This window comes from Cydia fagiglandana, chromosome Z (assembly GCF_963556715.1).
Source record: "Cydia fagiglandana chromosome Z, ilCydFagi1.1, whole genome shotgun sequence".
Lineage (NCBI taxonomy): Eukaryota > Metazoa > Arthropoda > Insecta > Lepidoptera > Tortricidae > Cydia > Cydia fagiglandana.
In genome coordinates this window covers 13,839,144-13,863,425 of record NC_085959.1, presented here as the reverse complement: position 1 = coordinate 13,863,425, position 24,282 = coordinate 13,839,144, and the positions used below count along the sequence as shown (strand labels likewise).

Sequence of the window (24,282 nt, the reverse complement as noted above, 5' to 3'; positions counted from 1 at the left end):
GGGGCCAAATCTTTAAGGAAATGTGAAGTTTGTAGTGGGTGTTGTCGCGCCAAGCGCGATGTAAGTTGGTAAGTGGTATCAACCAGGACTACTTTGTCATGTGGCAACACTGGAGTCACTGACAGTTGACAGTTCCGATGGCGGGAAAAAGCACGATGGCGCCATTCGAGGAAAAATGGAGGTACCTGCAGGAGGCATAGGACGGCGCTGGGTGTACTGAGTCGGTACATGGTGCGTCTCCACGCAGTAACGGGAGCCTGCCCCGGTGAGTGTTTACAAACATATTTATGCTTGTATAATCGACATCCTAGCTACATGGGAGTGGAACAAGGGGTTAACCAACGGTCCTTGGTTAACGTAGTTTCACTAAGACATAGTCCAATCTCGATATTGGACTGGGAAGCCCGGGCGGGGCTTTCCGGAGTGTGTATCGGAAGCACACAGGCAATAACGCATGTAGTACGGTCGGTTATGAGTTGGAGTATAAGGGCCGGATCTAGGGGGCAGGCATATGGAGGATCCCGAGGGGGCAACGCCCCCTCGTCCAGGTGGTGTGTAGGACACCAGGGTACTAGACGGTAGTACCTAGTCTGGAGGCGACCGATCGTACAGGACGGGAGAGTCACTCTGGATCAGGCCAGTAGCCTGCACTCTCATATTGATACGAAACGTGCGATGCCAACTCGGAAGTAAATGTACTTGTACATGTAACAGTGTGGTCGTAGGTGACCCCTTCTCCTACTCTCATGTAGCATGGTGTTATGTGTACTCATCTTATGATATTTTGTCGCCCAAGCGAATCTATACCTGATTGGATTCAGGCAAGTGTATTATACTTAGATGGGTATAGATGGCACGACAAAAATGGTGGAGATGCTGGGATTTCTGATGATGGGAAGCCAGATTAGGTTTGGCTATTCCATCTGTAGATCCCTCTCGAAGGGCCTTGAAGCCAAGATTGTCAAATTAAGTTTTGAATGGGTTGAGCTCAAGGTACCGGTTGACGTATTTTCTTTTGAAAATATGTACGTAACTAATCATTATTTCTTTCACAGCATTCAACGAAGTTTATTAAAGAAATAAATAAAAAACTGAATGTTGTTTTAATTCTATAGTACTAAGTTAACCTTTGTTTCAACTTAGAGGTAAAAGGGTGCACCCTAGGCTAGATTAAGTATGACGGAATATTACATAATTGTTATAATTATACATTCGTTTTTGTGTAAAGTGTAATAATTAGTTCTAATTCTAAGAATCTAGTCATAAGGTATTTTTTTGTGTTATGTTGGCTATCACACCTTTTATATGATTGCAACAGAATGGTTTTTTCTTATCTATGCTCTCAAGGGTACGTTCGGATTTCATTATTTTATTTTCAGTAATATATGAACGAGCGTGGTAAAGAATGTCAGATGAAGGGCAATTTATAATTACTTTTCATTAATTTAATTACATATGATAATGTTTATTTCTATATCACGTTTAAATAGATTTACTATTTGGTAAATTTACCGATAAGTTAAAAAATCTTCCGGACGTGAATGAGAATTGGAACGCACCACTGCGCGCTGGCAACTCTTGCAAGACCCAACAAGAAAAAAAAACAACGAAGAAAAAACGGAATATTCGCGGCAAAGTTACTTGAGCGAGTGGCGTCTTGAAGTTTATTGTAAAAGTTTGTTATTTAGTGTGTCCGGGGATAAACCACAGTGTTGTGAGGATTGCGATCTCAGTTCTGGTGAAGGAATCATTCCCAAAGCGAGTTGCAGCAATATTGCAGGTACGGATAAGTTGTAAATGTACTTGGTTGAGTCGCCATGACGCTGCCCGCTTTCCAGCCACAAAGTTTATCTTCGAATTATCAGCAAATATGTTAGATTCTTTTGTAAAATGTGGTAATAGAGGTATTCTGTATACATTACAGCTGCACAAGGAAGTAGGGAATGTACCTGGCCAGTTTGAGACAAGTTTTGTGATCCAGACGCTACGCGTATTCAATTCTGCCGTCCGTTGCGAAAAAAGAAAAGTTTGTACGGCAGCACGGTTTTCAGGGTGAGTTTAAACAATGGATACGTAATGATCTATGTATTTTGTTGGGAACTTTCGTCATGAAATCGCCGTACGAAACAAACTGAAGAAAATAATTGGATGCACGGTAGTGGTTCCGCCAAGACGAATACTACCTACATTTTTGATTTAGTTATTTTGACTAGTCATGATGATTATTTGTACCTTAGACTGCAATGTAGGCTAACTAGCTGTGTTAATTAATTTCAGCTGTCACCATGGCAAGTTTGTACAGCCGGGTTCAACTGCGCCATGATAAATTAAAAAAGGTGACTGCGGACTCTCAAGCCCTCTGGGAGCAGTTGCAAGCGGAGGGAGCTGTCAGTGAAGAGGAGTTCACGGCAATCCACTTAAAATTGAAGCAATGCTTGGGGAGTTTTGAGAAGGAGTTATTCCAATACTTAAATGCTGTACCAGATGCGGATATTATTGAATTAACTCATAATCAATTAGTGGCTGAAGATCTGCTGACGGACTTGGAAGTTGCATGGCAGATCTCCAAAAGACAGAAGGAAACCGTCAAGAAATCCAAACTGCCCGAACTAAGCCTTCCCTCCTTTTCGGGGGACAAGTTAAAGTGGTGTGAATTTTGGGACCGGTTTGCAGCTAATGTACACCATAGAGAGTTACAGGAATCTGAGAAACTAATGTACCTCCTGAGCTGCCTAAAGGGTTCAGCACTTGAAACGGTTTCGGGAATAGCGGCTACCAACGCAAACTACTCCGTTGCAGTGGAAACTTTGAAGCGAAGATATGGGTCAACTGACACTCTGATTGACGCACATTATACGGCGCTCAACAACCTCCAAAAGGCAGACTATACTAGTGCAAGCTGTCGGAGTGTCCTAGACAGTGTTGAGAGGAATATCAGGGTGTTAGAGAAGCTCGGGGAACCAGTTGGTGGCAACCATTTAAGGGCATTAGTACTGTCAAAATTCCCTGAACGGGTTATACATGAGCACCACCTCATTGGTGAAGGTACTGACTTGATGGCCATCAGAAACAATCTCGACAGAATTATAACGGCAATGGAAAAGTCAGCACCAAGTACAGAGTACATTGCCGTGCCTGGCAGTAGCACAACTGAGGCGTTGCAAGTCCGTACAGAGGTGAGGCCTCAGACTAGCCGGAAAAGGAAACTTGCGGGAAATGCTGGAACACCACCTTCAAAGCGAGCTAAGAGAGCATGCTTGTTCTGCAACCTGAAAGGACATGCTAGCAGGGACTGTCGCAAATACAGTACAGTTGAAGCTCGACAGAAGCAAGTAACGGGAAGATGTCTACACTGCCTCCGACGCAATCATGTGACATCAGCCTGCAAGCGCAAGATTGCTTGCTTCCGCTGTAAAGGGGACCATCTACTCATATTCTGTCCCAATCCGGTCTCAGATGGTAAGAAGCATGCCATATTAGAGAAACTCTCTTCAAAATCCTTATGTGCTACTTCTAACAAACATACCCTTTTGCAGACCGCAGTGGCAACTCTTCAAAACCCTCAAACTAAGAAAAGTAACAAAGGCAGAGTCTTCATAGATTGCGGTAGTCAGCGGAGTTACATTACTCTGGCAGCTGCAAAAAAGTTAGGCCTGCCTACCCTTCAGGAAGACCTTCTACTCATTTTTACCTTCGGAGCTTCTGAACCTATGGAGACATCAACCCCCTCAACAACGGTCCAGATCCAGACGAAACGTGATGTTACTAAGCAGTTTACAGTGAACGTCGTACCAAGAATTACAGACAGAGTTCCGGTGACATCCTTCAAGTATCCTGGAGTCGATATTGTTGCTGATGATGATACAGTTGGAGAGGTTGTTGATGTACTCATCGGGAACGACTACTTTGGCGCTATCCTCACAGGAAGAAAGATCCAGGTGTCCGAAGACTTTTGGTTGTTGGATACGGATTTTGGATGGGTGCCTTCGGGGAAGCTTACTCCTGAAGAAAGAAGCGGAGTACTCTCAGTGGTCACATACTGTCAATGTCACACTCCTAGCTGCCCATATTTCAGCGAGCCAGATCTGCCTTTGAGAAACATAGACATAAGGTTCTTATGGTCATTAGAGAACCTAGGGATTACGGACTCTCCAAAAGCTACTAGACAAGAAGAAGCAGTTCGTCACTTCAATGAGACGGTGCAATATCAGGAAGGCCGGTACTTAGTGAAATGGCCCTGGATTGAGTACCCACCAGATTTGCCATCAAATTTTGGGTTGGCCTTAGGTCGACTGAAGAGTAACCTGAGAAGACTGGACGTGCAGTTGATTAAGGAGTACGACTTGATCTTGAAGGAACAACTTGACCTCGGAATTATAGAAGTCGTCACTAGAGGGTCAGACTTGAACGGGGACCACCCAATTCACTACCTCGCCCACCATATGGTGAAACAAGATGGCGGCGGCAAGGGGAGGATAGTATACGACGCTAGTGCCAAAAGTACCGGACAGAAAAGCCTCAATGAGTGCCTTTACAGCGGACCTTCTATGTTAGAAGACCTAACGGCGTTACTTTTGAAGTTCCGTACTAAGAGGTATGGCATACTGGCTGATGTAGAAAAGGCGTTCCTACAAGTAGCACTTCAAGGGGATGATCGCGATGTCACAAGGTTCCTCTGGTTAAAGGACACAACCAAGGAAGCGACGGAGGACAACCTACTATATCTGAGGTTCTGCAGAGTACCATTCGGAGTCGTCGCGAGTCCATTCTTACTGACAGCAACTATCCGACATTACATAAGCCAGTCAAACAAGGCCTTGCTGAAACAAGTCGCTGACAAATGCTATGTGGATAACCTAGTGACTGGAGCTGATAGCCTGCAGGAGGCTAAGCAGATCTATGAGCAAACTAGAACAGTGTTTGAACAGCTGTCCATGAATATGAGAGACTGGATCTCAAACAACCAGAGCTTTATGGACATGATACCAGAACGTCATAGGTCAGTCAAACATGGACAGGTTAAAGTGCTTGGACTTATGTGGAATGTCGAAGAAGACACGCTGAAACTGAATTTGACTGAGGATCACTTCAGCACAAATCCTCCGATTGACACAAAAAGAAAAGTTCTTCGGGCTCTAGCACGTGTGTATGACCCATGTGGTTTTGTATGCCCATTAATGTTGTCAATGAAGCTGATCTTCCAGAATATCTGTGAAAAGAAATGTAAATGGGATACAGAACTACCTACGGAAATGACACAGTCTGTGAAGAAAGTCATGGAAAGTCTGAAATCCATAGTGGAGACAGAGGTGCCTAGGTATATCGGGACAGATGTCTCAAGGAGTGATCTTAAATATCACTTGCACTGATAAGATAAAGATAAGATAAAAAATAGTTTATTCAAGTAGGCATATTACAATGCGCTTATGAACGTCAAATAAATTTACCGGCTCCAACCGTACACCTCTGCCCCGAGAAGATTTAAATCCCCCCTCAATTGGAGGAGGGTATCCCAATATGGGACCGGCAACAAACTCGGCGGGACACATCTTTTCAAAACATTATTACATCTTATAATTAACATGCATTACGAGTAATTAATACAATTTAAGTTACTATAGAATTCATGCAATTATACTCAGTGAGTACATAACTTTATAGAATTTGATATAAAAAATAAACATATATGCACATGAAATCACAAATACGTAGCTCTTTCAGAAAACAAATCAAATCTTACAAAAGGAAAAGAAAATAAAATCAATAAAAGAAATGAGAATACATATTATATGAATCTAACTGATTGTTATGAGATGCTTTCATACAATTTGATGTGCTTTCTTACCTGAGCTGAGTCACCTTTAACTCTACACATAATACAATGTTTTTATTTGCTACTTGTCGTTATTACAGTTTCTGGTTTGGACCATGCATGTTTGTCTGTCAAGTAGTCCTCGACTCTGTAATAAGCCTTCAACATCAATGACTTTTTTAAGTAATTCTTAAGAGCTGGAAAGGGTAATCTTAAAGCATCCTCAGGTAACTTGTTATAAAAATGAATGCATTGCCCAACGAATGACTTCTGTACTTTACGAACACGAAACTTTCTGATAGCAAGCTTATTTTTATTTCTAGTATTATAGTTATGGACATCAGAATTCTTAGTGAAGGAGTCTAGATTCTTAACAACATAAATAATACTATCATATATGTATTGGGAAGCTACAGTTAAAATATTAATTTCTTTAAAAAGTTCTCTTAATGATTCACGCACCCTTAAATTATATATAGAACGAATGGCTCTCTTTTGTAAGACAAATATAGTCTGTATGTCAGCTGCTTTGCCCCAAACCAGAATACCATATGACATTACACTATGAAAATAACTATAACTATAACTACACTATGAAAATAACTATAACTGCTTCACAGATGCCTCCAAAGACGCTTATGCTGCCGTTATCTACCTTAAGGTGATTGAAAATGGACAAGGCAAATCAGTCTCGCTTTTGATGGCAAAATCACACGTGTCACAGACCACAGACAAGGATGAATTAAAAATGCCCAAGTTAGAATTACTAGGATTTCTGATTGGAAGCAGACTCCTGAAATATGTAAGGAACAACCTTGATCTTGATATTGAGAAAGAATATTTGTGGTCAGATAGTTTGGTTGTACTTAGTTGGATGAGGTCGAACAAACTGCTCCCACCCTTTGTTGCCAACAGGGTAAACGAAATCAAGCGTGACCATCCTAACACAGAGATGTTCTACGTCCACACAAAAGCAAATCCTGCTGATATTGCTACGCGCCCAGAGCTGTTCGAAGAGAAAAGGCAACTTTGGTTTAACGGGCCGGAGTTTCTTGTCAACGAAGAATCATGCTGGCCCCAAAATAGACTCTATGAGGCACATCAGAACTTTCTTTCTGTTGGGGAGGTCCTGGGTGACGACCCAGGTGAGCCGACACAGGTAGTACCCATTGGTGATGACGCTGACCAGAGTGAGGACCTAGAGCAAGGAAGTCCCAGTGATCCCGTTGAACCAATGGATACCCAGGATTTGAGCGTACCTACAGAGAGTGGCGAATATCCTACTGATGGAAGCATGGAACTTGACAATCCTGAAAATCATAGTGAAGGAGACATCCAGCAGCAGACCATTGTTGCCAAAATAGTGTCCGAGATAAAAGATCTACAAAGAAAGCACTTCCAAGAAGAACTAGATGGTAAAAGGACTCATTTAGCACGAAACCTAGATCTCTTTGCCGATGTGGACGGCCTTCTTAGGTGCCGCGGACGTATGGCGAACACCACCTGGAGCTATGACATGAAGTATCCGATACTACTGCCAAAGAATTCTGAGTTCACTGACAGAATCATAAAAGAGACCCATGAGAGTAACTACCACGTCGGTGCTCCACATACATTGAGTATCATCAGGGAACGGTATTGGATACCCCAAGGGAAAGCCCAGGTGATGAAGGTGCTAAAGCGATGTACCCAGTGTGTCAAACATGGCGGCGGTCCATATCGTTTACCAGCCACACCGGCGCTGCCTCCAGAACGAGTAAATTACAACAGACCCTTTACTTACACTGGTGTTGATTATCTAGGGCCGCTATTCGTGAGTACCCAGACTGGTAAAGAGAAACGTTGGGTAGCGTTATTCACTTGTTTGACAGTACGAGCAATACATCTCGAGATCGTGAAGGACCTTTCGGCTGAAGAATGTCTACTAGCCTTGCGACGGTTTATAGCTGCTAGAAACAAACCACAACGGATGTACTCAGATAATGCAACTTGTTTTAAGTTGGTCGCTGCAATGGTACAACATCCACACTGCGTTAAGAATGACATACAGTGGAAATTCATATGTCAACTAGCACCGTGGCATGGAGGGTTTTACGAGCGGCTTGTGGCCTTAGTGAAGCATTGCCTTAAAAGAACCCTAGAAAAACACCTTCTCAATGATACCAGGTTACTGACGGTGATAAAGGAAGTGGAAACAGTGCTGAATTCAAGACCACTGACCAGAGTCGGTACAGATGTGGAACATGTTCTCTGCCCGGCAGATTTCTTAAGCCTAGGACAATGTTTGACTATGAGACCATCTGCTGCAGATATTCCGACTTGTAACACTGCTACAAAGAGTGACCTGTTTGAGAGCTGGAAGAGAGGATGCAATATCCTAGCAGAATTTAAGAGAATGTTCGTCATGCAGTATCTTGCTAGTCTGAGAGAGAGGTACAACAACTCACCCAAGCAGCCTAGAGTTAAATCTCATCGATCACCACAAGTAGGCGACCTTGTACAGGTTAAATCAGATCTCAAGAACAGAAACCTCTGGAAAGTGGGGAAGATCCACGAGCTGATCAAGGGAAGTGATGGTGAATGTAGAGTAGCGAGGGTCAAGGTTGACGATTCTACTTTAACACGTTCCATTGGCCATCTCTACCCTCTGGAGGTAGATGACGAGATGCCTGAAGTAGAACCTGTAGCGGGAGGCTCGGCTGAGATTGGAGAGGACAGCGGGGAGTTGGAAGTTCCAGACAGAGTGAATGATCACGTACCTGTGCTTGTTGAACAACTGGAGGTCGACGCGGATGATCTGGCTGAGTGTGACGTGACTAGTCACAATGATGTCCCACCACCAGAGGAACAGCCAGAGGAAAGAGACGTTGTCAGAAGCAAGCGGATCGCAGCCATTCGTGCCAGGGATAAAATCCTGGAGTGGACGCGACACCTGCTGGCCCTGCTGCATTAACCTTCATTGTTGTCCGGAGTGTCGCGCCAAGCGCGATGTAAGTTGGTAAGTGGTATCAACCAGGACTACTTTGTCATGTGGCAACACTGGAGTCACTGACAGTTGACAGTTCCGATGGCGGGAAAAAGCACGATGGCGCCATTCGAGGAAAAATGGAGGTACCTGCAGGAGGCATAGGACGGCGCTGGGTGTACTGAGTCGGTACATGGTGCGTCTCCACGCAGTAACGGGAGCCTGCCCCGGTGAGTGTTTACAAACATATTTATGCTTGTATAATCGACATCCTAGCTACATGGGAGTGGAACAAGGGGTTAACCAACGGTCCTTGGTTAACGTAGTTTCACTAAGACATAGTCCAATCTCGATATTGGACTGGGAAGCCCGGGCGGGGCTTTCCGGAGTGTGTATCGGAAGCACACAGGCAATAACGCATGTAGTACGGTCGGTTATGAGTTGGAGTATAAGGGCCGGATCTAGGGGGCAGGCATATGGAGGATCCCGAGGGGGCAACGCCCCCTCGTCCAGGTGGTGTGTAGGACACCAGGGTACTAGACGGTAGTACCTAGTCTGGAGGCGACCGATCGTACAGGACGGGAGAGTCACTCTGGATCAGGCCAGTAGCCTGCACTCTCATATTGATACGAAACGTGCGATGCCAACTCGGAAGTAAATGTACTTGTACATGTAACAGTGTGGTCGTAGGTGACCCCTTCTCCTACTCTCATGTAGCATGGTGTTATGTGTACTCATCTTATGATATTTTGTCGCCCAAGCGAATCTATACCTGATTGGATTCAGGCAAGTGTATTATACTTAGATGGGTATAGATGGCACGACAGGTGTGTAAGAAGACTAACTACTGACGCATTTTTGGACCAAATTTCCAACTTGATCTGAACAGGTCGGTAAACTGATGTTTGTATGCAATATTTTAATTTTTTACTTTGAGTCGTTAACAGTTACTAATTTAATTAGTTTTAGTCGTGTACAATCCATGATTAAAACGAAAATATTTTGTGAATAAAGTATTTTTAAGTAAAAAACTAAGTAACCTATGACACGAATAGTGTACGACCAATTTTATCGATAATCTCTTCATTTCAGATGTCGATTATGGGCAAAGCTGAGGAAAAGGAAATGAGGATTTGGCGTATTTATTTACCTATTCAAAAGCTGAATGGAAACAAGTTCATTTGTGGAAATCATTCTCCATCCAGTGCCTTCAATAAAAAGGGACCAGATTAAAAAAGAATGCGCGCGAATTCAGCATATTGTAATATGCCTACTTGAATAATGATGATGATATCCTGTTATCCCTCATCAGGGACATAGGGCTCTCAGAAGGGATTTCCATTCTTCGCGGTCCAGCGCGGCCTCTTCCAGCTCCGCCCAGCCGAGGCCAACTGATGCCGCCTCTTTTTCCACTGTGCGCCTCCAGGTGGTACGTGGGCGACCTTGTCCTCTTTTTCCGGGAATTTTCCAGGTCAGCCCTTGCTTGGATAGGTGATTGTTTGGCCTTCGTAAAACATGTCCTATCCAGCGCCATTTCCGCAGAAGTATCTCCTTAGCTAAAGGGTTTTGGCCAGTCAGTTCCCATAGTTTAACATTGGAGATGGTCCGTGGCCAGTAGACTCCTACGATTCGCCGCAAACATTTGTTTACAAACACCTGGAGTCTACTGGTTATGTCTTGCTTGACGGGCCATGTCTCGCATCCATATAGGAGGACCGACTTTACGTTCGAGTTGAAAACCCTTAGCTTGGTGCGGCGAGTGATGACTGTGGAAGTCCATACGGGTTTCAACTGCGCATATGCGGCGCGGGCTTTATTGATGCGAGCTTCAACATCCGCTTCTGCACCTCCCAGGGGGTTCATAACACTTCCCAGATATGTAAATTTTGTTACTTCTTCAACTGGCTCCCCGTTTACTAGAATAGGCGTTGCATTCTGGGCGTGCAGGCGCATAGCTTTCGTTTTAGCACAGTTGATACGCAATCCCTCTCTTCCTGCGGCATCGGCCAGGTCATCGGTCTTCGACTGCAGATAGTCTTGTGTCGTAGCGAGTAAGCACAGGTCATCAGCGAAGTCAATATCTTCAAGGGTTTTGCCATTGACCCAGGGCAGCCCCCTTTCCCCTTGACTGGTAACTCTGCGCATCACATCGTCCAAGACAATCAGGAACAGCAATGGTGACAGCAAACAGCCCTGTTTAACTCCAGCAGTGACGGGTATCGGATCTGACAATTGGCCCCTGTGCATTATTCGACAAGTGGATCCCTCATAAAGGCACTTGATTATTTCTATGACCTTGACTGGTATTCCCCTTTGCTTCAGTATTCGCCATATGCTTCTCCACTTTACCCTATCAAAAGCCTTTTCGAAGTCTACGAACAGGACATGGAGCTCGCTTTTCATCTCATGACACTGCTCTAGGATCATGCGCAGGACGTTAATCTGATCCGTACACGATCGTCCCGTTCTGAATCCACTCTGTTCATCCCTGAGTCTGCAATCGACAGCGGCCGACATTCTGTTCAGCAGAACCTTACACAGCACCTTGGAGCAGACAGGCAGCAAGTTTATTCCGCGCCAGTTGGAGCACTGGGACAGGTCTCCCTTCTTGGGTAGCTTGATGATTATCCCCTCCTTCCAACTTTCAGGTACTCGTCCCGTTTCCCAGATGTCTACGAACAGGGGATGCAACACACTAGCCATTGCCCTCGGGTTGCTCTTCAGTGCTTCCACCGGGATGCAGTCATTTCCGGGAGCCTTTCCACTCTTCAAACTTTTTATAGCACAGGAGATTTCATCGACATCTGGAGGGTCAACTTTTATGTCCAGGACCTCCGCTGTCTCAACTGGTTCTCCCTCGTCAAGCTCGTCATCCAGAGTACGGAAGACTTCCGTAAAATGCTCGTGCCACCTACACATTTGTTCTTCAGGCGTTACGAGTATCTTTCCAGCTTTGTCTACTATGGGTCGTGCCGCAGCTTTTCTATTGCAAAGCTCTCTACCAGCCCGGTAAAGTTCTTTAGTGTTCCCATTATGTGCTGCCGATTCCGCTTTTCTGGCAATAGATGCTGCTCTCCTACGCTTGTCCCTTTTAGCACTGCGTTTTATGTCGCTTTCACAAAGGAAGTACTCATAGGCTAAAGTTTCTTTCGTGCCTAGATCGCTTGCAACGTTAAGCCTGTCTTTGATGGATTTACGATGCGTTATTTTATCCCAGGTCTCTTTAGATATCCATTCCTTTTTTTCGAGGCTTTGGTGCCCTAGAAACGTATTACAACATTTGCGAAAGGTATTTTTTAGCAGTTGCCAATGATCTTCGACTGACATTCCTTCATCTTTCTGGGAGTTGTAGTGGTTGTGAACTTCCATGCTAAAATTCTGTCTAGTAACCGCATCTTGCAGCTTTGAGACATCGAACCGCCGAGATGATGTGGTTGCTGTGCTTCGCACCTTTGCTATCTTCAAGCGTATTTTGGCTACAATAAGATGGTGGTCACTGTTTACATCTGCTCCTCTTCTGTTGCGCACATCCAATAGTGAGTGTCTCCATTTTCTACTAATCATCACGTGATCTATTTGGTTCTCCGTTCTTCTGTCTGGGGAGATCCAAGACACCTTGTGACAGTTTTTATGCGGGAAAATTGAACCTCCAAGCACCAGATCATGTTCACAGCAGAAGTCCACTAGCATGTTACCGTTTTCGGTTCTCGTCCCCAGTGCATGTTTCCCTATCCATGGTTCTATGCCTCGGTTGCTATTTCCTATCTGAGCGTTATAGTCGCCCAGACAGATCACAATGTCGCCCTTTGGAATGCTTTGCATTGCTGTACCGAGCTGGCTATAGAATGCCTCTTTCTGAATCGAGCTCGCCGAGTTGGTCGGAGCGTAGCACTGTACTAAGGTGATATTCCTCACTTTAGACTTGAAGCGAGCTGTAATTATTCTGTCTGATACAGGTTTCCAGTCAAGCAGACTAGAACGGGCCTTTTTGGTAAGGAGGATTCCCACACCATACTCATGCTTCTTTTTCTGCCCAGAGTACAGGAGAGTGTGGTCTTCAATCTGTTGCTCACCAAAATCCTTCCATCTTGTTTCCGAAATGCCAAGTATGTCTAATTGGTAGTCTCGCATATACTTAACAACCTGGTGTACACGACTTTCCTCGCGCATTGTGCGAACATTCCAGCAGCCAATCAGAGTCCTTATTTTCGCGCCAAAGGTCAGTTTGTTTAAATCGGTCCGTGTATTCCTTCCTTGAGTTTCAGTAATAGATTGTAGATTTCGGATATACAGGTTATTAGCCCATAGTACCCTAGACGGTTGGCAGGGCTGCTGCCTCAAAGTGTACCGCCGCACTTGATTTTATTTCAGAGTTCCTTCTCTTATTGGTATTTTAGAGGGCATTTGTACCCTCAAGGCCCCCAATGGCCTCTCCCAGCTGTTTTCCAACTAGGTGATAGGCTAATTAACTCTCTCTTAACTCTTAAAACTCACTATAGTTCGTTTTTTTAGCATTAGAAAGAAATTGAAAGAAGGTAAGCGATCTTGGCATGTCTTTTAATTGTTAATAATTATTGAATTATCTAATGTAGCATGGTCAATACATATAATGTACTTCAAATTATTACCGCTAAAAGTGCCGGATTTGGAACCACAAGCTTACTTCTGCGAAGTTCTTTCCAATGCTAAAAAAAACGGACTATAGTGACTTTTGCTTGTCACTCAACGATATGAAACACTAGCATGTGACGTCACAATCAAATTACCTACTCTTTATAGTTTTATATGGGTTTTGAATAGAACTCGTGTCTAAAAATAACTGATGTCCACGTTTCTCTATTAATTATTGGTGCTTTATTTCATGCGTGGAGTAAAATAATTTATTTTAAATACAGTAAAATACCCTATTCATGTAAATAAATATACAAGAATTGCTCGTAAGATGCGAGACAAAATACATATTGGCAGGCGTGACTCACTCCGCGATTCCGTCGCTTTGCTACAGGTAGCTAAAAGTGCATCCGTTCGGCCCCAATTTTTGGGTTAGCCATAAGCCGCGCGTGGCGCTGTCGCCACCTAGCGGCCATATCTGTGCTGATCGTAACAGACGCGTTTTGTTAGAGAGTGAATCATCTGTACCTAGTACTATTATTTATTCTGCGACATTGGACAGATGGAATAACACCGTTCGGGCTGATTTACGGCGCGCGAACTCGCATGCGATTTTAGTTACATTGCGGACTGTTCGTTACATCCTATTCAACCGATCGATCAAAAAACCGCAATATAATGAAACTCGCATCGTCTTATGGCCTTTGCACACCGGCTGCGTGTGCGTGACGTGTGCGTGCGCGTGCGACGCGTACGTACTTGAATAATAAACTATGTTATTTTTATCATGTAAAATAAAATTGTTTATATATATATATATAATGTTCTTTTATTTTATTAATAGGTAGTACAGTAGGTAAATACAGCAGCACGTATCGCACATTTATCGATATCGATAAACAGTAGGTACTGGAAGTGTCGAGCCCTAGCGTTGTTTTTTTTGTGTTGGTAGTATTGTGTGGTTTTTCTTTTTTTAACAATTATGGCCTGGATGCGAGATCTTTAAGCCTGTATTTGGTGTGTTGGGATATGTACGTTCATAATTCGGTTCGAGGATTGTTCGAGAGTGCCGACTCTTAAAACGTAGTGATTATATGCTCTTTGGATTTGCTTTGCTTGACGTGATATTATGAGATGTGTATTGTGTACCGTAGCTTTTTCCAAAGAGTATAATAATATATGTAGGCTTTTTCATTGATTAATACCGGGTAGGGTAGAGAAAAATCAAGAAAAGTATTTCAGAAGCGTAAATCTCCATTGTAATATATAATTCTTAAACATTGTTTATAAAATTAATCAACAATGTCTAAATCAAGTAATGAAGGTGAAATTTTATTAAAGGAAAAGTATGTTTCCTCATGTAAAGAGAGGCTTTACATCAAGCCACCTGGTGTGTAATATTTGTTATTAAAAAAATGTAAACAAATAAATTCAGTAAACGTAATATATCTCAAAACTATGCTACTTGATTTAAGTTTAACATGATAGATATATAGTAATGTTTTTGTTTTTCAGAGCAGCAAAACATTGTTATATTAGAAGAGAGGCGGTTCAGTGACATAATTAAGTGGTTTACCCAAATATTTCTACCTCAGGGCTATCCAGAGAGTGTTAGCAAAGATTACTTACCATACCAAGTGTGGGACACAGCACAAGCTTTCTGTAGTACAATTTCAGGTGACCCACTATTTTTTATTATTTTCGTTTTCTAATTTTATTTAGTGGCTGTCCCAAGTTATATAAGTATAAAGACTAGTGCTAATTATGTGGGAAAATAGTGTATATGCTTACCTAAACATTATGGCTCCTCTTCACGATGGGCAAACGCCGGCCACTACAAGGGACGCAGCCATGCAGTAGAATGAGATAGCAATATCACTTGTTCCCTCTAACGCATAAATGCATCCCTTGGAGTGGCAGGCGTTGGCCCATCATGTAGAGGAGCCATTAAAATTATCCCATCATCTGCTAAACTCCTGCAAAGTATATTTGAAGTTTTATTTACTAACATAAACCTAGTTAAAACTTTAAAAACTCTAAAATGATGTATGCCACCTGAAGGTTTATTAATTATGAGATTCAATATATTATTTTCTTCAGTTACCATGATAGTTACTCATGAAATAAAACTATTGAAATGGATTATATCACATATTTTGAATTCATACTACATCCCAACATTTTAATAGATACAATCCACAATAATTCGCGCAATATAATATGTTTCAATAGTTTTATTTCATGAGATTCTATACTTTCCTTTTTAACAGAAACGGTCAGCATCTGCTTGAACAAATTGTAAATATGAGTTTACTATACAGGCATTCTTGCAACACAGGAGGTACTTCGAGGAGTGGGGGTGGGAGATACCAACGCCACCCCTCTTGCAGCTACTATCACTTGGGTCCTCAAGGATGGTTGTGGACACATTGGGAGAATATTATTTGCTTTCAGTCACGGGTAATTAATAAAACTGGTTATTTGATATATTTTCTTAGAGCATTTAGTAACTGGAGATGTCATTGCTGTCATTTTTTTTACTAAAACAGTCTGTAAATTTTTGCGGAGGAGTGGACGTCAAATGTATTGCTGTTTCTACATGAACTGTACATAATGTACAAATAGCCATGTCAGTCCATACAAGAGTTTGCACAATTGTGCAGGTTTTACGGTACAGGGGTAAGCTCTTAATGGCCACTCCAGTTATTAAATGGCCCCTCTCTAAGTATATTTCAGTCTTAAAATGTTTCATAAGTTTTTCATAATTTAATCACTACTTTATCTTTATATACAGAACTTACCTAGATGCATACAGTAAAAAATGGAGACTTTATGCTGATACTCTTAATGATGCAGCAATGTGCATCGAAATAGCTTTGCCGATGTTCCGGAACTACACTACATTTGCATTATGTGTCAGTACCGTCATGAAGGCTATTGTGGGGGTTGCAGGTAACATCTTAATTTAATTTAATATCAACGCCGGGTGGAGCGCTATTATATTGTAGTAGGTGAAGCATTTTGAGAAAACACATGCATTGGATTGAAATATATAGTAAACCAAGTATCAGAACATAGCGGGTGTAGATATTTAGCAGCAGGATCAAAGTGGTAGACTAAAGTTTGAAGGTTGAATCTTTGTTACTTACCCTACCTATTCAAATATTATAACTCTTTGACCACCAAAGACGTCAACTGAATGAATGCGAGGCGATATAAACATAATAAACAATAGTCAACAACAAAAACAACTCGGTATTGACCATTGGTAGACCTTATGCTTTTGCAATTGTGTTACTGTTTCTGTTATCCTTCTGTAAGAGTTTTTCGGCTCTACATGGCTATACTCAATTTAAATTTGTCACTATGTTAGTCTGTGCGGAAAGTTTAATTTTAGATGTATTTTTTGTATGTGTTTAAGGTGGTGCTACTCGAGTAGCGATGACCCAACACCACGCAATAAGAGGCAACATGGCTGACGTATCGGCGAAGGATTCTGCTCAAGAAACTGCGGTCAATCTCATTGCCTCGCTCACAGCACTGCTAATTATTACGTTATTTGGGTATTGTCATTGATATTTTTTTAATAACGATGATATTGCTTTTCTATAAGTAGCTATACTAATTCATGCAGCTTCATATCGTCAGATGACAACCAAAATTCACTAATTACTAAAAAATAATTAAACAAAAGCGGCCAAGTGCGAGTCGGACTCGCCGATGAAGGGTTCCGTAGCAGCAAGTTACATAATAAAGTTGCGGTTTACGATTTAAGACGTATAAAAAAAACTACTTACTAGATCTCCTTTGCATGGTAATGTACATCATATATTTTTTTAGTTTTATCATTCTCTTATTTTAGAAATTACATTTTACCACTTTGGAAGTGTCCCTCGCGCAATAGAAACCTCAATATCATTTTTGAAGAACCATCCATAGTATGGGTTTGATGAAAAAAAAATTTGAGTTTCAGTTCTAAGTATGGGGAACTCAATTTTTTTTCTATTTTTGTGTGAAAATCTTAATGCGGTTCACAGAATACATCAACTTACCAAGTTTCAACAGTATAGTTCTTTTAGTTTCGGAAAAAAGTGGGATGACATACGGACAGACAGACAGACAGACATGACGAATCCATAAGGCTTCCGTTTCTTGCCATTTGGCTACGGAACCCTAAAAATGAACCTTATTGAAGTACTAATATGGTTCACTATGGCTATGAACTTGGTAATTAGTGAGTTTTGGTTGTCACCTGACGATACATACAATATACATATATGCAATTAAGTCTGCAACTTGTTATCGTTTTACCTGTGAATAATCATATGTTGGCCATGAATTATGGCAATTCTGCCATGAATAATGTTCCATGTTTTATTTCAGCAACTCTATTATAATATTTATAATGATGATAATACTTCATATTACATTCAACTATTTTGCTGTGCGAGCTGTTTGCTTGAAAACGTTGAATGAACCAAGATTCCTACAAGTTATCGAAACATATTTGAAGAAAGAAGTCATGGCTACTCCTTGCGAAATAAATCAGAATGAACCAATCATATTTTATCAATTAGGACCAAATTTATTAGGTAAATAATAGTTGTATTTGTCTTTTTGGACAGAAGTTTAAAAACAGCTCGTTTTACTTACCTATAATTATGTTTTGCTTGACTACACAATATCAGTAATTGCCTATAAAAATCACTCTTATGGTGCCGTAGGTTCAGAGAGCGGAGTTTCACGCTTACGCTCAGTAAAAGAACTGAACCCACGGGGCCATAAAACAATAAATAATCGGCCAAGAGCATGTCGGGCCATCCTCAGTGTACGGTTTCGTAGTTAGCATTCTGTAAAATAGGCCAAACAGGGGCTATTAGTAAGTATCATAAGGGAGTACCTTTGCAGCGTTTGTACAGTCGACGTCAAAGAGATCTTTACGACTAACGTTACAAAAAATTATTTACACGACTTTATTGTCATAGCATTTAGGTCGTGTAAACATTTTTTTGTTACTTTGGTTGTAAATTTCTCTTTGACGTCGACTGTACATTACTTCTTTTTACTAAGAAAAGAAGATTTTTGCTCACAAACGACTAGACCGATCATGTTTGCTATAGTTTTCATTGAAAGAATTTATTAAGCTCTTGTTTCACAATTTTATTCAAAATTTTTGGACCTGGGGTTCAAAAGTAAGAGGGGGGGGGACACATTCTTTTTTCGGGGCGTATATTTTCGAAAATATTTACTATATCAAAAAATGTTTTTAGGAGACCCTTATTCATTTTGAAAGACCTATTCAACGATACCCCACACTATCGGGACAAAGTAAAAAAAATCGAAAAAAAAACTTTTTGTATGGGAGGTACCTTAAAAAATTTTTTTTTGTAGTTTTTATTTTACCGTTTTGTCGCAATTCATGATTTATGTATCCATGCCAAATTGCAGCTTTCTAGCACTAACGATCACGGAGCAAAGCCTCGGACAGACAGACAGACAGACCTGGCGATACTATAAGGGTTTCTAGGTGACTACGAAACCCTAAAAAGGTGATTGTGGCAAATCCATTTTCGTAAAATTCGATGATAAAAAACGCATTATATAAAACATTTTTTTCAGACTTGAAGATCGCCGGATTTCAGATAAAATTAGGAGGTTCAGTAAAGTCCTTTCTAGAGCGTAATCCCAACGCAGCGTGTTTGAAGGTTCTGAGCGAGATCTATGAGCGCCGCCAGTACATGCTGGTCCCGGACGTGGCGAGCCGCCAACTGCTGGTGGTGTTGAAGGATGCGGCCGCGCCGGACGACGTCTTGTGCGCTTACTTCCACGCCGTGCTGCTATCTATCGTTATGTGCGCTATCAACGACCACTATTTGGTAAGCGTTTACTTACGAATAGTATGCCAACATTTACAAACTGTTAGAAAGTGATCTAACTTAGGACTTTCTTAAAATTATTTTATGGTATGATTGTTTCACATTTAGCAGCAGAAATTGCTAAGCGGGTGAGATGCTTAAAATTACCTTGACACGCTCTTATTCTCTTAACAATAAAGTCACGTCATGATCATTTTGAACACATGACCACATGACTGTACAGTTGACTAGGAACAATAATTATGACAGAAATTGTCTTCCGGGTATTTATGTTGCCTTTCTTATTCCAAAAAGGAAGTAGCCAATTTCCTCTTATTGTGTTTACGCCCCATCAAAGAATTTGTTTTTGTTTTTAGCCAATATATCAAAGCACGGGCTATCCCCGGCCTTTCGCCCTGGTGTGCCAAGCGCTGCAAGCGGCCGAGTGGAGCCGCGCGGCCGCGGACGGCGCCGCTGCTGGCCGCTTCTCTTACGGACCGTCCGCAGAGCTCGCGCGCTATGTCGACAAGTTGGTCAACAAGGAGTGGCACCGGATGAGGGCGGGTATGAGGCAGACAGGTAAATAGTAAAAGTTAGACCTGTATAGGAAACGTGCCGTGCATTAACTATAGGGGGCAGCACTGAGCCGACTAAGGCCCACTTGCACCATTCCACTATCCCGGGGTTAATCGGTTAAACTTGAAGTTGCCATGGTTACCAGTACAATTTGACACTAGGTTAACGGTGTAACTGCTTAACTCCGAGTTAGTGGGACGGTGCAAGTGGGCCTAAAGCGAAAATGTGCGGATTAAATGGAACGTTAACGCTATTCTGTCAAACTAGCACAACAGATGTTTCAAACGGATAAATACGAGATTTTTTTTTAAATAATAAAATACGGTAAAATACACTACTATCACGCTAAAATGATGTTATAATTTTGTTACGTCGCATCAAATTTAATTTCTATCACTAGTGATATATGCATAAATATTTATTTATAAGCCTTTATAATTTTTTAGGCAGAGGAAATATATTTTCCATCCTATTTTGAACTTTACTTTAAAATTATAAGTTTCAATTTTGCATAATTTCTGACAGATTTCTAACAGAGCACACCATTTTCAGGTTGGGACTTGAATAAACACCTTCTAATGGTGGACGAATGGCGTATTTGTAATGCCAACGCCACAGTAGAACCATCCTCAAATAAATTGCACTTAAATGAAGAAATCGGTGAGCCGGGTAAAAGACTAATAGCATTTGACGACTTGGTGGGCGAATACATGGATATCGACAGTAGGGAACTCGCGATGAAACCCAATGCGTTCGAGAGTCTGCCGAGTGGAATGGTATTCAGAAGACAATCAGATGCGAAAGTACTGAACGCGACGGAAGCGAAGCCCGATGTGATTGATCTGGACAAGCAATGACTGGTAGACGTTGATGTGGATGTCATTAAATTGCATCCGCTGCTACCTGTTAAAAGCAAGCTTTAGGGCTGAATCAATCGAATCGAGAAACACATTAAGGACATTTTCACTTAACTTTGCATTTTTAACGCCCGGTTAGCAGTCGTTACAAAACTGACGGTCAATTTTGGCAGGAATGTAACGGTTAGACGTTACTGAAACACGACTGAAGTCGCCCTTTAAAGTACAAGTTAAATGAAAATGCCCTTAAACAGTATATCTAAGATAGAGATCCTCTTTTAAGGTGGCGACTGACGTGAGCATTTGCTCGATGCGAATATTCGCATTTGCTCGATGCGAGCATTTGTTCGTTGTGAGCAAAAGCTCAAAACACCTGAATATTTGCCTCGATTATATGTTCGCCTGTGCTCCATACATTCATCCAGAAGTAGGCAAAATGGCGAACGTAGAGGTAGTGTGTGCTGCGTTCCTTTTAATCCGTTACTGTTATTTAAACAAGAGAAGAAATTGTGTATGGATAACAAATTTGTTCAAAAAGCGAAATGAAACTGGCGGATTGAACTTGATGAATATTCTAAAAAACCAAGAAATTAGCGGTCAATATAAAAATTTTGTGCGAATGTCCTCGACTGCGTCCACGTGCGCTCTCGCTAGCGACTGACGTGTAATGAAACATTCAAAGGGATTTGCCAAAAAACCGACAGCCCGGTGGAGCGCGCTCGAGCGTTCGGCGCTCGCCATCGAGCTGCTCCGTTCGATGTACTGACGTGCCGAATATTCGACTTATAACGCGCTCGCATCGAACAAATGCTCACGTCAGTCGCCACCTTTAGAGTTACGAGTAAGATCATCTAATGAGTTGTGACAAATCTGTTCTTGATCGCAATATTATTGTAAGCACAGCTGAAGCGTTGCAGCAATCTTAACCGTTATCCGAGTAAAGGTACAGGGGGCCGATTTTTGAATTTCGATCGTTCGATTTCGTCACTCGAAAATCGGTGGAAAACTGTGAAATGCTCATTTTTGAAATACGAGCGATAGAAGACCTATATCGATTAACTCAATTATAGACAGGGATCGTACATTTTCCAGCATTTTTGGTGCACGAAGTGTTGTTAACGGAATTGGTATAAATAATTTCAACCCTGATGATTAATTAGCGTTTATTACGTTGATATCCCTTTATTTACCATTTCAGTTTAACCCTTTGACCGCCGTTGTCCGGTATAGAAGACAACGATAGAACGATACGCTGGCGCCGTCGTCTTGTATACAAGACACAAATTCAACCACTGAGTTAATGTGAAAATAATAACAATTGCAATTTCATTTACACTCGTGTTCATATTTAAGGTCTTTGTTTTTTCATTTATTTGCTTTTTAAGCCGCTATATAAATCCCTTCTTTTATAATAAGGCATTTAAAAAAATTGCTCCAATTTTCAACATTTTTCATGTTCCTCGTCGCCGTTGTCTTGTATAAAAGACAGCTAGGGATGGGAATGTTAACTCGATATGGGAATTTTTAAAGTAAATATAAAGTCAGAAATATGTTTTTATCTAAGTATTTGGACACTTGTTAATCGCCAATTTTTTTTAACGAATAGTAGGTAACTACTTACTAGAATACGTAGAACGAGAGTCAGATAGGCATAACTATATTTAAAGTTCAGGTAGCTTCTTTAGCTCTATAAAGTAGAGCCAGACAAGTAAATTTGCCATTGTAGATTGTGGACTATTTAATTGCAGAAGAGATAAATAAAAAAAATAATTGATGTTATTTTATAGCTTAGTGGGAAGGGATACACCGCAGCGACCGCTTCGCACAAGTGTGGTACAGGGACATACCTGTTTATCAGACTTTACTTTTATTGTTATAACATTGAAGTTAATGTGTAATTTTTTTGTAACAAATCGTTGAACGTTTTTTTGATAAGAGTTTACCTACAGATTAATGTAAACCAAACTGAAATTATAATGATAGATTCTAATTCCGGAATAATATCTTCACTCATTAAAAATTCAACCCACGTGTAATTTTCACTAAAACAGTTCCGGTATATTGACTTTATCGACACATGATGCGCAGCTTTAACGTTACGCCAATAAAGTTTACGTACCGACAAGCGCTTACGCCGTTGACCTAGAGACTATTATTACTTGATCCGCGCGGAAACAGTCCTTGTCGGTCTGCATTGCGGGCAGTCCATGGGCGCCGTTGTCTTGTATAAAAGACTTCTCGTACAGCCTAGTGCGGCGATATCACGTCTTGAATCGACATTGTTTAGTGGTTGTTTTTTATGTTAAATCCCTATATTTTAAACATTTTCGGGTGTAAAACATATGTTTAATTTTGGCAATTTGGAATGAAATTAAAACAGGATAAGAACAAAGCTAAATTAAAAAGATTTTTACCATAATATTTTAAATATCGATATCACTATTTGCAATCCCTAAACTTTTTATTAGTTGTTTACTTAAAATTTGCTCTGGCGTGTGAGTGAGCGTCTTTGCGGACTAGGTCCGGCGGCCAAAAGGTTAAATTAAGTATCTATACCAATTCCGTTAACACCACGCGAATCGATTTGATGCAGCGGAGTGGTGTAACGGAATTGGTATAAATAATTTCAACCCTAATGATTAATTAGCGTTAATTACGTTCATATTAACCTTAATTTACCATTTCAGTTGAAATTATCTATACCAATTCCGTTAACACCACTCTGCTGCACCAAAAATGCTGGAAAATGTACGATCACTGATTATAGATCTCCACCTGTCTTTAAAGAATCCGAGGTTTCGTCATGAATATATTCATGAGAAACAATTGCTTACTTTCGAAATTCGAAAAAGCAAAATGTTTATTGAGAATCAGAAAAGGGATCCTAATCGTGCCCCTTCGGACTCGGCCACGGCAGCAGGTGATAATAAATCTGTAGGTATAATACATAATTAGGTATGTAGGTATAAAAAATATGTGCAATATTTAATCACCCAGTAAGTGTATATTTTTAAATTAAATTCAACCAAAACTTCTTATTTGTTTTATTTTTTAGTAATAAAATTTTACCAATGTAAAATATATATTTATAATACGAATTCATAACAATAATCTGCCAAAGTTTTATAAAGTTGCACTGGCATAATGTTTGGTAGAAAAAACTACAGGGTGTCCTGCAGCAAGTTAAAATCCGCACGATCGCAAAATATCCCGGCGCGCCGCGCCATATATTTTATTCCTTGTAATTTGCTGGCTTCACGCCCTCCTCCGGAACATTTTTAAGGTTATAAAAACGAATTTTTCTTCGATTTAATAAGCAGCAGCATGCTCAAATCATCTTCGTAATTGGCGCTAGATTGCGCTCTTTGCTGGTTGTAAAAATTCTCCATCCTCTGCGCCTGGTTTAAAAAAAAATAGTTGTTTAGTGGGATCATGGGGTGCTGTTTTTTTGTGGGGGATAGACTTTGCAGAGATTTAAAACGCAGTTAAACCAATACTAGAAATTTATTCAGACCTTTTATGAGTACTGTTATTGATCGACTGACAAACCTAAAGGTAAACAAACATTTCATGGAACCGTTGCTATCCAAAATCTAATTTGACTGG

The 24,282-nt window shown here is 41.1% G+C and overlaps 3 protein-coding genes across 4 annotated transcripts; all 3 read left to right on the top strand.

The window, feature by feature from the left end:
* The first annotated feature begins 2,059 nt into the window (after positions 1 to 2,059).
* LOC134678284 (uncharacterized) lies at positions 2,060 to 3,656 on the top strand. Its single transcript, XM_063536774.1, has 2 exons — positions 2,060 to 3,459; positions 3,537 to 3,656. Exons 1-2 carry the CDS (start codon positions 2,286 to 2,288, stop codon positions 3,569 to 3,571), a joined length of 1,209 nt encoding a protein of 402 aa, XP_063392844.1. The 5' UTR covers positions 2,060 to 2,285; the 3' UTR covers positions 3,572 to 3,656.
* A 54-nt stretch (positions 3,657 to 3,710) lies between these two features.
* On the top strand, positions 3,711 to 8,765 carry LOC134679310 (uncharacterized). Its single transcript, XM_063538215.1, has 2 exons — positions 3,711 to 5,142; positions 6,433 to 8,765. Exons 1-2 carry the CDS (start codon positions 3,711 to 3,713, stop codon positions 8,763 to 8,765), a joined length of 3,765 nt encoding a protein of 1,254 aa, XP_063394285.1.
* Positions 8,766 to 14,507: 5,742 nt separating this feature from the next.
* Positions 14,508 to 23,710, top strand: LOC134678676 (RUS family member 1). 2 transcript variants are annotated; one of them, XM_063537326.1, is made up of 9 exons: positions 14,508 to 14,778; positions 14,909 to 15,065; positions 15,710 to 15,848; positions 16,183 to 16,340; positions 16,810 to 16,951; positions 17,772 to 17,980; positions 19,008 to 19,264; positions 19,621 to 19,822; positions 20,372 to 23,710. In XM_063537326.1, exons 1-9 carry the CDS (start codon positions 14,737 to 14,739, stop codon positions 20,674 to 20,676), a joined length of 1,611 nt encoding a protein of 536 aa, XP_063393396.1. In that variant the 5' UTR covers positions 14,508 to 14,736; the 3' UTR covers positions 20,677 to 23,710. The 2 variants fall into 2 exon arrangements, with proteins under 2 accessions (XP_063393396.1, XP_063393395.1); XM_063537325.1 differs by having other exon boundaries at positions 14,509 to 14,778; positions 14,904 to 15,065.
* The last annotated feature ends 572 nt before the right edge of the window (positions 23,711 to 24,282 follow it).

Bases quoted from the DNA above. Each gene is read 5' to 3' on its own strand.
- LOC134678284 (XM_063536774.1), top strand. From the start codon at position 2,286: ATGGCAAGTTTGTACAGCCGGGTTCAACTGCGCCATGATAAATTAAAA. The intron at 3,460-3,536 runs GTAAGAAGCATG...ACCCTTTTGCAG, and splicing joins TCCCAATCCGGTCTCAGATG to ACCGCAGTGGCAACTCTTCA.
- LOC134679310 (XM_063538215.1), top strand. From the start codon at position 3,711: ATGGAGACATCAACCCCCTCAACAACGGTCCAGATCCAGACGAAACGT. The intron at 5,143-6,432 runs GTGTGTATGACC...ACTGCTTCACAG, and splicing joins AGTTCTTCGGGCTCTAGCAC to ATGCCTCCAAAGACGCTTAT.
- LOC134678676 (XM_063537325.1), top strand. From the start codon at position 14,691: ATGTCTAAATCAAGTAATGAAGGTGAAATTTTATTAAAGGAAAAGTAT. The intron at 16,341-16,809 runs GTAACATCTTAA...TATGTGTTTAAG, and splicing joins GGCTATTGTGGGGGTTGCAG to GTGGTGCTACTCGAGTAGCG. The intron at 16,952-17,771 runs GTATTGTCATTG...GTTTTATTTCAG, and splicing joins CTAATTATTACGTTATTTGG to CAACTCTATTATAATATTTA.